At 38.6% G+C, this 17,043-nt stretch overlaps 1 protein-coding gene across 9 annotated transcripts in view; it reads left to right on the forward strand.

Annotated features, from left to right (window-relative positions):
* Positions 1 to 17,043, forward strand: part of RBM20 (RNA binding motif protein 20) — a 111,686-nt gene that overhangs the window by 93,930 nt on the left and 713 nt on the right. For 6 of the 9 annotated variants that reach the window (XM_081912038.1, XM_081912032.1, XM_081912039.1 and 3 more), the window contains 7 exons: positions 1,397 to 1,528; positions 2,977 to 3,056; positions 3,972 to 4,668; positions 6,754 to 6,849; positions 10,597 to 11,233; positions 12,321 to 12,440; positions 13,843 to 13,964. In XM_081912038.1, coding sequence (XP_081768164.1) covers positions 1,397 to 1,528; positions 2,977 to 3,056; positions 3,972 to 4,668; positions 6,754 to 6,849; positions 10,597 to 11,233; positions 12,321 to 12,440; positions 13,843 to 13,964 — 1,884 coding nt within the window. The remainder of the gene's footprint in view (positions 1 to 1,396; positions 1,529 to 2,976; positions 3,057 to 3,971; positions 4,669 to 6,753; positions 6,850 to 10,596; positions 11,234 to 12,320; positions 12,441 to 13,842; positions 13,965 to 17,043) is intronic. The other 3 variants (XM_081912033.1, XM_081912034.1, XM_081912035.1) reach the window with 3 other exon arrangements.

The raw sequence follows: 17,043 nt of genomic DNA on the forward strand, positions 1-17,043 counted from the left end.
TAGCTCTTTAGTTTTTCCAGAATAATTGCTTGTTTTATTTATAAGGTGAATTGTGTATACTCTAGTTCAGATGCCCAGTTTAGATGATTGTATTTTCAGATGCCTGCATCTTTTACAGGAACTTTGTCAAGCAAACACAGGACTGCATTGTAGGAGAGTAGTGGCTTTAGTGACCTTTTCTCAGTGGAGGAGAACATGCTTGTATAGGTTAGGTTTTCCTGTCCACTCTTAAGAGCCGGTCTTAAGGATGAATAAATCTGTTGATTTTGTGTCTCTCAATTTCTCATTTTTCCTACCTAAAGTTTGCATCTCCACACTAGTTTGCAAATTTTCACACTAGTTTGCAAATTTATTCAGTAACTTTCATCAGAACTGTAATGCACATTTCTCCCGATAATACACATTTTGGATGCAATTTTGGCTTTTATCTAGATATACATACATTTTTGGAAGCAGTTTTTCCTTATATAACTCATTTTTGTATGCTGTTTTCACTAGGCATGCTTTCTCCTAATATAAACATTTTTGTACACATTATTTGGTTGGAAAAATGCATTGTAAAATCCAGAAGTGTGAAATTTGAAGGAAGGCCGTTTCAGTGTGCATGTTGTTTTAAGGAATGTGATTTAGGTAGGTTCATATTGAAATGCAAAGTGAACCAAATTTCTCTCCCAACCCCTATCATGGTTAAGGAAGAGAAACTTTAAACCCAGTCCCCAGTTCAGCTGACATGCTAAGCCACACTTTGATTTAGCTACTGCACTGTGCTCAAAGGACCAAGGCAGAGCGAAGTGGGTACAGGCTGCTCTCCAGAATGCATCAGTTTGCACAGCTTCAGTAAACCACTTTTTGGATTACCATGATGTGTAAATGAGGCCAATGTTCCTTTCCTTCTGCATATAGTTTATAGTTAAACTGTAGTAATCAATTACCATTTTTAAAAAACCCACATTTATGAGTTTCCGTTCTACTAATTTTTTTGTCCCATGAAAATTACTTGAAATCTTTCACAGGGCACGGGATATATTTTTCCTTGTGTGGCTAGATGTAAAGGAGGGCAAGGCTCTTGTACTGTTAGTACAAGATGGAAATCTTAGCAGACTGTCCTTTCAACATCCCTGATTACAAGATGCATCTACCAGGCTACTTTCTTTCACATATCAGTGGAAGACACTTGTGTCCTGTCTTTCTGTGTAACTAAAATTATGCCAGTGTGTGTGTGTGTATGTCTTGATTAGTAGAGAAATAAGTGTGCCTCCTTATCAACACATAAATAGCGCAATATATTAAGATAATCTTGCTATTTATTCTAATGATCTTCGCTTTAATATACTATGAAGATGCAGTTTTTGTCATGTTTTTCTTTTTTACTAATACAGTTTCTGTATTATAACAGGCTTTTCTAGAAATGGCCTACACTGAGGCAGCTCAGGCTATGGTGCAGTACTACAAAGAAAAACCTGCAATGATAAACGATGACAAATTGCTCATTCGAATGTCTAAAAGATACAGAGAACTTCAGTTGAAGGTAAATAAATTAGTTATCCTGTCTTTCTGTGTATTTTGGTGTTAGTTGTTCAACTGCTTTCATTGCTAGTATGTTGTTTCAGATAAGCTTTCATAAATTCTTTTCTACTGTTTTCCCCTTCACCATGTCATTGTTTATATATCTGTGGTATCATTTATTGGGCAAGCCTGCCTTTTCTGCTTAGACTGAGTATTAGACTAAAGTATTGGACAAATAAGACCCCTGATTTCTCTCATAGACCCCATCTGCACTGTCTATACATTTAAAGAGCTATCATAGTATTTTAAACAGTCATGGTTTCCTGCAAAGAATCCTTGGGAACAGTAGATTGTTAAGAGTGCTGAGAGTTGTTAGAAGACCCCTATTCCCCTCATAGACCCTGTGTTCCCTGGGAATTGGGATTGATAGTTAACCACTCTTGGTAATAAACTCCAGTGTAGAGAAGATTTCAGCAAAACTTTATCTATGGGGCTTTTCTGTAAACAATATATCAACGGAAACGTGTAGCTTGTGCCAATGCTGATGAGTTGTGTGACATGTTTGTAGTTTTTATTAAAAAGGCATTTTTGTAGCCAGTGTTAGTCAGTGGGATCTCATAAGTATGTCGCCCACATGTGCTCAGTATGAGCCTGCTGTGAAAGGAGTGAGTGTGGGCTGAATGGAATGTTGGGTGGGTAAGAATAAATGCCAAGTGAAGATGATCAGTTTGGTACTTGTAATGTGGAATGGTAGCTTCAGCTGCATGGCTGCTTCAGTTCTGTAGGCTCCATGTGTCTGTTCCAGCAAACAGACAAATCGGGGTCGGCACAGCACTCAGGTAAACAACTTGTGGTGGGTGCTTCCCCTAATAAAAGGTCAACAAGTTCAAGTTCTGGCACCTCTTTCTATAGAAAAAAGCCCTGTCCAGAACTAACCACAGGATGAGATACTATACCATATAAATATTGTCTGAATAATGTGTCTATTAGGGCTCTTAATAGCTGTAAATTCTCAGCAGTTTGAGTGGAAATGTAAAGCCACTAGCCAGCAATGGAGGCTATAGTGGGGCAGCAGACTAACTTTACCTGCAGCCGTATCATTCCTGCTTACCAGGAGGAGCAAGGTTGGTGTACTGCAAATGCACTGTGCCTTCTTCGCTCCTTCTCCTCTGCCTCCTGGTCTGCAGCAGCAACATGATTGATGCAATGTCAGGTATTATGCTGCTGCCTTCACCACCATCTTGTACTGTCCTTAGGAACTTCTTTAACCAAATGGTTTCTTGCCAATTGAATAGTTGTTTTTAGTTGATTAGTTTTCTCTTATTCGACAGTAAGAAACTAAGTCATAGCATTTTGCAAAGTAAGCATAATAAAATAATTGAAAATATTCATACCAGTGCTTCTCTTTAAATAGCTTGAAGTGTGAAGCTTATTTACGATTATTAATCTATATGTTTATATTTGGCTTAGAAACCAGGTAAGAATGTGGCAGCAATAATCCAAGACATCCATTCTCAGAGGGAGCGGGACATGTTGCGGGAGACAGACAGGTATTACACAATGTTAACAGTTGATGGCAGAAAGACGCTGAGATTGCTTTATAGAACAGAGATGCTTTTGGATAATACAAAAATATGCAGACAGGATACATTTCTGCTAGTCTAAAGCTAGGAACAACAGCTTTTACTTTTTTGATTTGAAATGTGTTTTTTTGAAAAGTTAAGAGACTTAAAAATTGTTTGCTATACAGCGGTACCTCGGGTTACGAACTTAATTCATTCTGGAGGTCCGTTCTTAACCTGAAACTGTTCTTAACCTGAGGCGTGCTTTCACTGATGGGGCCTCCTGCTGCCGCTGCACCACTGGCGTGTGATTTCCATTCTTATCCTGGGGCAAAGTTCGCAATCCGAGGTACTACTTCTGGGTTAGCTGAGTTTGTTACTTGAAGCGTTTGTAACCCGAGGTACCGCTGTGTTAAGAAAATGCATGCTGAAATACTGACATTCTCAGTAAAATCTGCTGAGCACCAACTACAACGTGTTTCTGAAATTTTCAAGAAGAAAATGCCAAATGCACAGACACTGTGAAATACCAGTTTTAAATAAAATATTAATCCACTTTCTATTATTTCCTGTTTATTTTTGTCTGTAGTTAAGACAAAAAACTAGTCGATGAAATCATAAATTATCTTTTTACTTGTAGTTAAGGTATTTTAGTCATTCTCTAGAGCTAATATATGTAGATGGCTGGATATGCATTCAGTTCAAAATCATCAGATTGTTTGGTTATGCGAACAAATCTTAATGTCCTTAAGATTGTTACTGGATAGTGTAATGTTTTACGATGGTATGAACTGCTTTGGTGTTTCTGTCTTGTGATTGAAAAGTGGTATAAAATATTATAAAACTATTATAAAACAACGATAAGAATAATAAGTAGCATCCTTCTTTTTATTTGTGTTATAGATATGGACCCGAAAGGCCTCGGTCTCGCAGCCCTATAAGCCGTTCTCTTTCCCCGAGATCACACACTCCAAGCTTTACTTCCTGCAGTTCCCCACATAGTCCGCTGAGCACAAACTGGACAGACTGGGGAAATGGGAGAGAGCAATGGGATCAGTCTTCATATTCCCGAAGGGAGGAAGAAAGAGAATCAATGCCCTGGAGAGAGAATGGGGAAGAGAAAAGAGATAGAACTGACACATGGGTGCATGAGAGAAAACATTATGTGCGCCATTTGGATAAACTAGATTCAGAAGAACGTTCTGAAGGAACCAGAAGCTACAGAGAAAAATATTTAAGAGGGGTGTCACCAAGTGCAAAGGGGATTCATGGTTTGCCTGGATATAAGAACAGAGAAGAAGACTATTATAGGAAACCAACAAAGCAAAAATCCGATAAGTATTCAAAACAAACACAGGATACAGCTCCAAAGTGTAAAAGGAAGGAAGAAGCAAGATTGAAAGAACACAAGCATTCTCACTGTGAAGATCCAACAAGAGAAGAAAAATTAGAACAGAAACCCACCAAGGTCCCTGACAGTATCAAGCAAAAGCAAAGTGATAAGGAAAAATTCAAGGATTCTGATAAAAAGTCAGAGGAAGAAGTACCTGATGAGGCTGAAAGAGTTAATGTGAAGACAGGGGCAGGAACTGAAAATGAGGTAATAAGCGATTTAAGTTACTATTGGAAAATTTTATGAGACACACTGTAATTAAAAGTACCTCTTCTATAAAATAACTTGGTGTGAATTTACAGAATGAACATGCACAGATGTTCCCATCAACACTGTCTCTCCTTGCTTATTTCTACAAATCAGATTAAATAATCCCCTCCCCTGTTGCAGGTATCACCTCCTAGTGTATATTATTTATATTATATTATATTATATTATATTATATTATATTATATTATATTATATTATATTATATTATATTATATTATATTATATTATATTATATTATTATATTATATTATATTATATTATATTATTTTTGTGTGTGTGTGTGTGTGTATCTGTTGTGTTGACTATATGTCACCACTTTGTCATTCTGCCAGTGAACAACCTTAACGGAACTGATTATTTAAGAATTTGTGTGTTATTTATTTGTTAATTAAGGGATTTGAAAATAGGAGCAAATGTTGTTGTTAAGTAAAATCACAAGGACATACAAGCTGAAGTTTCCAATGGAATAGAATAGAAAAAGATACCCAAGAAACATATTGCAACAGTTTAATTTAGAATTCCTGGTGCAGATTATCACTATGGAACAGCAGTCACATTTGATAAAATTTGCATAAAGCTATTTACTGCAATGTTCAGTACAGCTGTATATCCCTGCCCAGTGTATCATTACTTATGCTGAGAAGTGACTTACTGTTAATTATAATCAAATTACTTTTACGATATTTCCCATTATAATTACTGTCCTGAGAACTGGATCACTATTCATTTTTATTTCATAACTGTCATAATGTGGAAGGTAATTCACTGATTTTGTGACATTTTAAAATAGCAAATCCTTACTTTAATTTGTACAAGTTAAGAACGTGCATTCCTACAGCACAATTTTACAGTGAATGGACTTTAGTAACTTATTGTCTGGATCTTCTGATAACTCTAGTATTCAGCATTATTATTTTGCTCTTTGTAGCTGGGAACCAAAGATCAGCTTAAGTTCACAAAGAGGTGTGGAGGCTTGCAGAGTGCAGTAAAAATAAAAATTTTAAAAAAATAATTCCTATGCCACATCACAGACCACTTTTCAAATTCTCCTCAGTTTCAACATTTCTTGCTATGCAACATGGTAGCTTCTGGCTTAAGCTCAAGGAGTAGGTTTGGGGATTGTTTGAATCCTGGCCACTCTTTCAAATTCAGAAGTTGATAGTTCCAAAGTAAGCATTTCTGCATAGGGGAACGAGGAAGTGGTTTTTTTACATATGACTGCCTTTAAAAGATAATGCTTTTTAAAATTTATGACTATCAACCAGTGATAGGTGAAGACAGACAAAACAGTTTTAGAGCAGCAAGCAAGTTGAATTTGGAAGCACTGTGTTAAATCCGAATGTAGTAATCTTCTCCAGGGGTCTAGCTCTGAAAAAACAGGGGTTCTTCAGGCTTGTAGAAAAATCTGGCTGTGTCCAGCACTGGTTGAGTGGCATCTCATCATTTTATCAATAAAGCTTCCTGCTGTCAAACACCCAGAGTAGTTTATAATTTGTGTTCAAATAACACAATGAATGGATTGATAGATGCACTTGCAGCTCTCTAATTCTAAAAAAGCAAAACAAAAACAGGTAACCCATCTGATAACCTGGGAGGAAAGGGCAATACTAAGAGCTTATCCACACTTCCTCTTGTTCCACTGCTTTCCCCCAGGGAAAACTGCTTGCTCAGTTGGAGCAAGTGACAATTGGGTTTTCTTCACATTCCCGTTTGTTCTTATTTAGAACTCAAGAGCAGATTTTCCCTGGGAAAGCAATAGGACAAGGGGAAAATTGCTCGGACCCATGCCTAGAAAGTGTGAGTCAAACAGAATATTACCAAGACCCATGCTTTCTAGGCATGGGACAAGTGGAAGTGTGGATGCGGCCTCCACTAAATCAGCATTTGATTTTCTGGTATGTACATCCATCCATCAAATTTTGAAGGTGGGAGGAAGAGGGCTCACATCATGAATAAGGGGTGCAATGTAAGTTCACTTTTTATATTACATCTGTCTTCACCCATAGACAATCTCTGTCTTAGGTTAAAAAAATATATTCTAATATGGAGATACCCTTTCCCGCAAATAAGCAGATGAAAGAAGCAGAAGATCCCATGGAAAACTCAAGAAAAGAAAAGGTGAGATTTATACGTTCATGGGCCTTGATATCTGATGTAAAATTCGTTTGCTTGAAAATTTCTTGAGTCACTTGGCTGCCAGATATTCAATATATAATCAAAAACATGAAAAATACAAACAACACTAAAATCAGATAGAAACACATAGCACAATGAAGGCACAAATCTTCAGGAAGGCAACATATTCATGAGCATGGCCTGTGGTGTGTTGCTTTAAAATAGGATCTTCACAGTGGCAGCACCTCAACAGTAGGATATTTCCCCCCACTAGGCAAGTGTGATCATATCTGATACTGTCAAATTTCAGATTTTAGCTGAAAATGTTTTTGTTCATCCAGACTTTGGGTACATATGTTTTGTATGGGTCTTGTATTACTTTGCTGCTGTGTAAAGTTATAATTTTAATCATGCTGTTTTTAAATGTTTTAAATTATTGTGTACAATTGTTGTGCTTTTTATTATGCTGATGACTGCCCTGGGCTCCATCATGAGGAAGGGTGGTCTATTAATAATAGCAATAGCCAGTATGGTTATATTAATTTTAAAAAACAGCCACCAGATTTATTTGATTAATTAATTTTTGTAAATAGTTAAGTTTTTGTGTGCCCCCTAAAATCCAGAAATGCAATTACAATCTGGGGAGCAGATTCTAACTTTTACTGAAAAGAAGTTAATGCAGAAGGTGGCTCTCTGTATGGCACAGAGAACCCAAGCTGTTTAGGATTTTAAGGGTAATAAGCAGCACTTTGAATTGGGTCTGGAAGGGCACTTCCAAAAGTATTTGGGTGTGGGGATGACACTCATTGTTGTGTGAGGTCAACTTCCCTTTCATCTCTTCCTCCCATAACTCCCCACATCCAAATCTGCTCCAGAAAGTACCCCAAACCTCTGCATCATTTTATGGGAGTTATGTGGGATGCTGCAGCGGTGAAGATCCATTGCTCCAATGGTGTGTATTCTGCTTGTAGAAGGACACTACTGGATTTCACCCAAAGGCTTTACAAATTATGTCATCGTGACCTTTGCTTCTTTGGACAGATCCTCAGACTCTTTTTTTAGTTGTTCTCTACATACTTAGATTGCTTTGAATACTTGGCACTGGCTTTCAAAAATGTGGCATCTTTGAAAAGCTATAGAGTTTTAAAAATTAAATCCAAGCATTAGGTCAACTTGTCACTTTGAGAAGGAGCAAATTAAATAAAGTTAGAGTGAGAACTTATTGAAATGATACATAAGTGAAAAGCTAGTCCCTCAGTCCAGCTCTGAAGAAACACAGGCCAATGTCCTTGGATGTTTTCCAGCATCATATCTTTAGGGTCATGAGCTGATCATCAGATGTGAAAGCTAGCAGTATCTATAGCAGCAGGAAACTGATCTCCCAAGAGTATCTGCCCTCCGCGCCTTTCTAGGACACTAGAAGGATAAGTTTAATAGAGCAAACAGGAGAGAAACAAATAGGCTTAGCTTTTATATTTTGGAAGTTTCCTTCCCCCAACCCTTTACAATTGCTCCTCCCAGGGCATATGACAAAAATTGTCACAACAATGAAAAATAGTAAGGTCAAAAGTTCAAATGGGACTACAACAGCAGAGCCATAGGCACACTGTATTGGGCACACATAAGGATTCTAACAGCTGATGTGTGCCATATGCAACCTTTTGAACAGAAGCAAAAGTTGTTAGGCAAAACGTTCCTCTGGCTGATATCAAAATCTTGATACTTGGACTACTGCAATGCACTCTACGTGGGGCTATCTTTGAAGGTGACTCGGAAACTACAACTAATCCAGAATGCGGCAGCTAGACTGGTGACTGGGGGTGGCTGCCGAGACCATATAACACCGGTCTTGAAAGACCTACATTGGCTCCCAGTACGTTTCCGAGCACAATTCAAAGTGTTGGTGCTGACCTTTAAAGCCCTAAACGGCCTCGGTCCATTATACCTGAAGGAGCGTCTCTACCCCCATCATTCTGCCCGGATGCTGAGGTCCAGCGCTGAGGGCCTTCTGGCGGTTCCCTCATTGCGAGAAGCAAAGCTACAGGGAACCAGGCAGAGGGCCTTCTCGGTAGTGGCGCCTGCCCTGTGGAACGCCCTTCCAGAAGATGTCAAAGCGATAAACAACTACCTGACATTCAGAAGACATCTTAAGGCAGTCCTGTTCAGGGAAGTTTTTAACGTGTGATATTTTACTGTATTTTTGGTTTCTATGGAAGCCGCCCAGAGTGGCTGGGGAGGCCCAGCCAGATGGGCGCGTATAAATAATAAGTTGTTGTTGTTGTTGTTGTTGTTGTTGTTGTTGTTGTTGTTGTTATTTCCAGTTTGATTCATCATCCATCTAAAAATTCCTAGCATTTCTGCCAGGCTGTTTTATCATAAATGATAGGGGGGAAAGGGTGCTAGTGAAAACCATATAGATTCTTCAATGCTGGCTGATGCACATTAGGACTGGTAGGGCAGAAAGCAGGGAGGCTGAGAGTAGGCAAAGCCAATGAGGGGCAGAGCTGGAACCAGTGAGGGGCAGAGCCAACTAATTCTACTTTGAATCCCTTTGTTGTTATTTATTAAATTTATATACCACCCTTCCACATAAGTTCAGAGTGGTTTATAACATAATAACCATATATAAAAATATATAACATAATAACAAAACAAACAAACAAAACCAATACCCCCAACATATTTTAAAGGCCATAGATGGATTAATCAGCCAAAGGCCCAGATAAAGAAGAATGTTTTCACCTGGTGCCTAAAGATATGTAATGAAGATGCCAGGAGAGTCTCCCTAGAGAGAGCGTTCCACAAATGGGTAGCCATCACAGAAAAGGCCTTTTCTCATGTGGCCACTCTCCAGACCATCTTCATCTACAAGGGCAACACTGAGACACTAAAGAGAAGGTAACACACAGTGCATCCCGTGGACTGGTTGTAAATAAGCAAACAGGTGGGGCAGACTGTAGATAATGGGGCAGATCCCCACTTGGCCTAAGGGAACAGCCTCTCTGCGGTTCCTCATGGTTGTGATATACCAGGAGTGGCAGGCTATAAAATTGACTGAGCCAAAAGTTATGCACAGGAATCTGGAGGAGGTTATAATAGAGTAGAGAAATTGGATTAAAAACAACTGCTGGTGCCAAGAGAGAAAAATACCTGGGCCTTAGTATTAGTGGAATGTGCAGGACCTGTATATGGTAACCATCTTGGTCTACAAACCCGAATACAAAAGGATCTAGATATATTCCTTATTTAGATTGATTATATGGATTTAAGATATATACAGATATACAATATATATATATATATCATTGGACAAAATAGAAAAAGAGTTTATAGATTGTTCAGACTGTGGCAGGAATCCAGCTAGCACTCATGGGAAAATGTGGTATGATCTCTTAGAGCAATCAAATGAAACCTTAACACATAAAAGTCCATAATTTTATCAGGATAAGTTACTTGTTTTTTACTGTTATAACAATTGTTTTCTCAAAATTTATCTTCTGTACCATGAAAATAAATAAAAACAGTATTTTTATAAAGGGGGAAGCAGACGTTTTCAATCTCCACACGTGCATAATAATAATAATAAGAAGAATAAGAATAAGAAGGGAGAGAGGGAACATGTTAGCCTGTGACTTGCTGTGACTCATTATTAAAATAATGAACCATGGTGTGTTGTTGCATCTGAACTGGACCTCCAATAATATCCTCTTTATTGACATATTCACAATGGGATGTACATCTTTGCTACAGGACTGGGAGAGTGGAAGTGAGATGGAAGCTGAGACCTGGTATCCAACTAATATGGAAGAGCTAGTAACTGTAGATGAGGTGGGAGAAGACGACCTTATAATGGAACCGGATATAACTGAACTTGAAGAAATAGTAACAGTAGGTCAGAAAGACCAAGAATGTCCTTTAGTGAGTTCTTTAGCTGCTGGACTACAGGTGAAGAATGAGAACAGCTTATTAAGTGGAAGTGAAGACAAATCAAATGCAATGGAATCAAGCTTAGGGTCAGAAGAGGAAAACGCAGGGGATCTCCCTGGCTCTGAAGGTGATAATGCAGCTGATAAAGCACCACATCTAAATCTGGACACTGAGCAGAAGCCAGATGAATTGCAAGAAGACAGACCTCTGAGGGATTCTGATTACCATGTTAAGCAAAGAAAAATAAAAGAAAGCACTAACATTCATTTAAGGATGGAAGAGCAGTGTGTATCTTCTGATCCTCCAAATGAAGAGCTCTTCCAGCCGAATGACACACTCGCAGGTGATGACAAAGTGATGGAATCATTAGAAAGTGAGAGTAGAAAAGCTATGGAAATGCTGGTAAAAAACTCCCAGGAGGAAACAAGCTGTGGAAGTCAGGAACATCAAAAGGCACCGGGTAACTAGTATATTTTTCCTTCTCTCCCTTTGCTAGATTAGTTTTGTTGTCCTTTTTCTGTTCAGTGTTTTTAGTTATTTTGTCATTAAGAGTAAACATTGTTCAAAGCGTTGTGATTTTCCTAGGAAGAAAATCAGTTGAAGAACAGGACTGTCAAAATTAAGGTTCTTATTCAGATGGTGTCAAGGAAATTAGATATGTATCAAGCAAGTGTTCTGGAAGAGACATCCGTTATTATGGTCACTTCTGGGTTCATACAAGTTGAGCTGAACCTTTGGAGCACCCAGCTTAAATTACTTAGAATTGTTAATGAGAAGACCAGGTCAACAACTAAATTATTTATGTCTGGTTGATAAAAAAATATTCCTTAGATATCTTTAAAAGATTAATTTGGCATGAAATGGCTTTTTGGGATTGCCACATTTCATTCTTTTTTCATGCCAGAGCATAATAATTTATTTTTCCTGATTTGTTTTTGTTACCCATATGTTTCTTTGTTCATGATTTATGTTAATAGTTCAGAATTTATTGTTCTAGTCAAAGGCCATGGCTGTAGCTGGTATTCAGCTGGAACCACAATGGGGTTGTGGTTCAGATGTTTTATAGCCTCAAGACACAGCTAACTTCAAATATCTTTATCTAGCTGATCTTTGTGACAATTTGAATTCAAATATGTCCCATACAGGCACAGCACAAAACAACCTGTTACTTTTGGCAAACTATCATGTTTCTCTTCTCAATAACTGAGGCTCAGATTGTAGGAGTCCTTCTGACAGATCTTCAAACCTCATATAGCTTGCCAACTTCTAAAGCCTAGAGTTGCCATCTGTTCACCTAAAAATTATAGCTATTCCTTATTGAGGTCTGAAGCAAGAGAGGATATGTATATACATTGTACCTCTCAAAAAACACTGGAATGCAATGTATGTCAACCATGTCATCTGAATTCTCTTTAAAACTTGATTTTGGGGGGGTGGGGGAATATTTAGTGTAGAAGCAACCCTGGATTGATCTAGAAAATATGTTGTGTTCAGGTTATAAATGTTGCACGGAACTGATTTTACTCAGTATGCTTTCGCTTTCAAAGCAAATTGTAGGTATCAGGAAATGAAAACTACTGACTTCCCAGAGGTAGAATCCAAAAGAACTTACTTTTCACCATCATGGGAACAAGAAGATGTGTTTACGGAGCTCAGCATTCCGCTAGGTATGTCTCATTACAAGCGATACACATTTAACTCTTTACAATACATTTGTTTTGCAAGAAAACAATGGTATCTGTTTCAGATTATTTAAAAGAGTTATTTAAAAGAGCTTCTGAAAAGAGAAGTTTCTGTTGCTCTCACTCAGTTGGCATTAGGCAATATATTAATAGCGGTGTTTAGTCAGGTTGGGGACATAAGGGGAAAGAATAAATTAAAAATAGAGTCAAGTCAACCTTTTGATTTTCTCCAGAGGCACTGAGTAGCATTGAAACTGGGACAGAGATGCCAAATACAGGGGGTGAGCCTCTATTTAGTCAGTAACTTGTTCAAAGCCCTTCTTGTAAATTATGTTATATAATTGTTAACAAGAAGCCTGCAAGGTAGGTCAATATTTTAAAACTTCTATTTATTATTAATGCGTATACAATACCCTGCAAAAATATATATACCCTGACAAGTATAAAAGATAAACTTAACATAAATATCAGTCTCATTGTTATCAGACAAGAAAAGTACATCTCTAAAGACAGATACTTACAATAAGCATCATTTTAAATATTTTACTGAAGGTAAAATCCATTTAATAATTCATGACAGTTTATCTTCACCTCTTGAATGTATATCAGACCTTTTACCTGATCCATTTAAACTACCTTCAACCATTCTGGCAGCACAAGGTCTGCAATTCATTCATTCATTCATTCATTCATTCATTCTATACCACCCTTCATCTGAAGATCTCAGAGCTGTTTACAATATAAAGACACAAAAATACATACCATAATAACAAACAAAAACAACACACACACACACACACAGAGAGAGAGAGAGAGAGAGAGAGAATTTAAAAGGCCCCCACTGGACAGAGAGCCTGGAGAGAGAGAATTTCTATAGACTACAGCAACTCCCCCTCCCCAGCCTTCAAGTCTGCCCTGGTGCTCCAACATGTGGGTACAGCTGGGTGAGACCAACTCCCTCTGTTCACCCACCCAGAACTCAGTAATACAGACTAGATCAGCCTCCTTATCAACAACCAGGTCAGACTTGAAGGCTGACTAATAGGACAACCACAATTTCCTAGGTTACGGGAAGGGCTGGCACATGGCACAGTCAGGTGGGAGGGAGGGTAAGAAAAAGTGACTTAGCTAAGACCACCTAGTGAGAAACAATGGACCCATGGTCTGACTCAATATAGGGCAGCCTCCTATGCTACATTACTCTATATTATTTTTGATAGAGAAATTATAAATATCTGAGCAGTGAAAGCACTATACTTTAATATATTCAGGTGATGCCAAAATAAGTTCAACCATTTTTCTCCCCATGGAAAGGAATTTTCTTTATAAGGCTATCTGATTCCCACCCCACCCCCGGTAATAATTGCAAGTCAATATTGTTTTATAGGCATGGAATTTGTTGTGCCCAGAACTGGCTTTTACTGCAAACTCTGTGGACTTTTCTATACAAATGAGGAGACAGCAAAGACTCGTCATTGCAGAAGTACTGTTCACTACAAAAATCTTCAGGTAACAACTGATTTATTCATGCAAATTAGTATCTGAAATGTAATGGCATGCATAAACAAATTTTGGGGCTGCATACCTCCCTCACTACTGCATGTTCACCCTCGTGATGTGAAGCACTTAACACTGTCTACTTGTGAATCCAAGTTAGATTATTTTCAACCCATTTTTCAGTTCTACGGCTTATTTATTGTAGCATTTTATAGTCTATGGGCAGTATTCAACTATGGCAAAAAAAATGACACAGATTAGGGGGATGGATCAGTCTTGCCCTCTAGGATCAACCCTTCAAGCTTCTTTTCCTAGAGCCTTAGGCGTTATAGCATCCATGGCAAAGCTTAGAAATTGTTTATAGTAAAGCACCTCCTAAGGGTGGCTAAAGCCATGGCATCTATGCTCTGGGAAGAAGAATGATGCAGGGGTGTCTGGCTTCCTTCCTACCTGTTACCTAGGTGTTTTGGAACATCCTCAGCTTGGTGGGTGCCTGGTTGAACATCTATAGGCAGTGCAGTCATTTTCAGCAGGGAGTATATGAGTATGTGTGCTGTACATCATGTACAAATAATGGGATATTGATTGTTAGCTGTTGAGTATAAGACAACAGTGAGGAGAGATGGGTGTATGAGTCTAAGTTCATTCTGTGAACATTCTAAGCCTACATGTAAATTGTACACATTTTGTACACTCTCTGCCTGTGAAGTACACATTTTTCAATGCATTTCAATGTATTTTGATTAATTTCCTCTAACCGCAGCACAAAATCTAGAGAATTGCATAATCCAATTAATAGTTGTCTTCCAATCTGCAAGCAAGTTCAGGAACGTAGAATTCTGTTGATCTACTAACAAAGCAGACCAAATGAACTCCTCCTATATCTCTAATAACTAAAAAAGCATAGGTCTTAATGCAATCACACCCAATTCACTTTCTGAAGTCCACCTTTTCTCTCTTTGCTTTCTTCTTTCAAAATGTATTTATTTATATTAAATTTATATACTGCTCTTCATCCGAAGATCACAGGGCGGTTTAGAAATATATCTTACGTGTCAAATGAAGTGAATAAAGAAGTATGTCACTGGATTTTCTGGTACAGAACAACAACCTATAGATAACAAGAGCTGAAGATTTACTATAACCACATGTTGCATACTTCTGTTTCAGATAAATAAGCCTTTTCTCTTTGCATATGTGTTTGCCTACAGCTCTCTCTCTGACTTTCAAGAACTTACATTGCTGTTTTTATCATAAATTCTGGCCTTTTCAGATCTCTGTATTTTGTGTGATTACAGTTCAGGCCTTATGTTAAATCTCGCAAGTTGTCAAAACCAACTAGAAGCTAAAGAGCTTTGGTTCAATTCCCTTGCTGCACATATCAAAAGTCATTGCGCATCAAATTGTTACACATCACGAGAAGATTAACTGTCACCCAGCCTTGGCCTTTCTCTAGAAAATGAAGTGCATGCTGCAAGTTAATACAGAATGCTGTGTAGAGCACGGTAGCAAGTCACGCACAAGTCTAAGTGAAAGGGGAGATGGCAACAGGTGAAAGGCTTGCCTTCGGGATTCTTTTTCTCCCTTTAGGGCAGGCACTAATCCAAGACCAAAGCAGTTTTAAATAGCTGGAAAAATATGCATTTGCTCATTAAAAGTCTATATACATTAATGGTTTTAGTGAACCTAAGCAACAGATGAATCTCTTTTTAAGAGCGTGAAGTAACTGGCATTTCCTTGGCAGCGAGTCAGGAGAAGAAGCACTTAGACAGTTGTCAGCTTCACCACACCCCTTGTGTGCATTTATACTGAATCCAGCTTCTCCTTAGGTACACAGCTGGTCTATACTAAGAGGGGCTGTGTAGGGCTGTGATGTCATTGAGTAGCAGAAGAGAAGTGACGTCATGTGTGGTTCATTGTTACTGCTGCAGTTTGGCATGTAGGAGTTGGGGGCTGATCAGAAATTATGTGAAGCACCCTTCCTGCTACAAAAGTAGGGCCATAAAGTGGGGAGGGGTAAGGGAATTAATAGGGGAGCCACCACCTCCCCTTAATATCAAATGCAATAGATAAACTGGCCCTGATTCTAGATGCAGTTTCTAAACGGTCTCACTGCCATTATATAACAACCCTGCATTGACTATTAGGTGTACAGGGCAGCATGAAGCCACATCAATCCCAGTTCCCTGGCATTTCTGTATGAATGATATGTGTGGTGGGAAAACATATTTGTGTGTACACAATTCCATCTCAAATATATATCTAAAACATGCTGTGTATATGTCTGTTGTGTGAAGCAACTCTTAGATGGGCTATCCTACTCTCCTTCATGGCTGAGCACTAGAATGGCTGGGCATTATGAACTTTATAAATGTCATATTGACTGGTGTGTTTCACTTCCTTTCCTGGTACTGCAAATAATGTGGACAGTATATTCATGGGATTATTACTCAGTTTGATGGGAGAAGGCTCGCTACACATATTCAGAAGTACTTTGCTTTAATACTTCACATGTTCCCAAGTTTAGACCTTGTTCAAATCAAGCTCTGAACAGAGCTATTGTTACAGAACAAACCAACAGTGAATTAACGTTTGGCTAAATACTAATGATGTGGCTCCCCCTCCTTGCACTGCTCAGAGGGGCAAGCTGACAAAGCAACCTAGTTATGAGGAAAAAGAGGACAGCTGTTCCTACAAGCTCACAGCCACTGCTGTGGCAGTACTTCTCATCCCTAGCTAGTTCCTGTCCACCTGTTCCTTTGGGTGGCAAAATAGGTAGTGTTTTCTTCCTGTTGGGCAAGAGGTGAGGTGAGGTTGCAGGCAGATCAACAGTAATAAGATGTGGTGTAAAATAATGATCTTTCGTTCAGCTGTGGGGTCCTTTGGTGGCATGTGAGCCTTGGTAAATGCCTGGTTATGCTGACCTCTGTTTTTGGGCCTAGATCTCATATTGTTATTTCCTCCGTTTTAGGAGTTATGTGAGCATTAGAATCATAGAACTGTAGAGTTGGAAGGGACCACGAGGATCATCTAGTCCAACCCCCTGCAATGCAGGAATCTTTCACCAAACATGGGGCTCAAACCCATGACT

The sequence above is a fragment of the Podarcis melisellensis genome (genome assembly GCF_964234715.1).
Source record: "Podarcis melisellensis genome assembly, chromosome: 5".
NCBI classification, from domain to species: Eukaryota; Metazoa; Chordata; class Lepidosauria; order Squamata; family Lacertidae; genus Podarcis; species Podarcis melisellensis.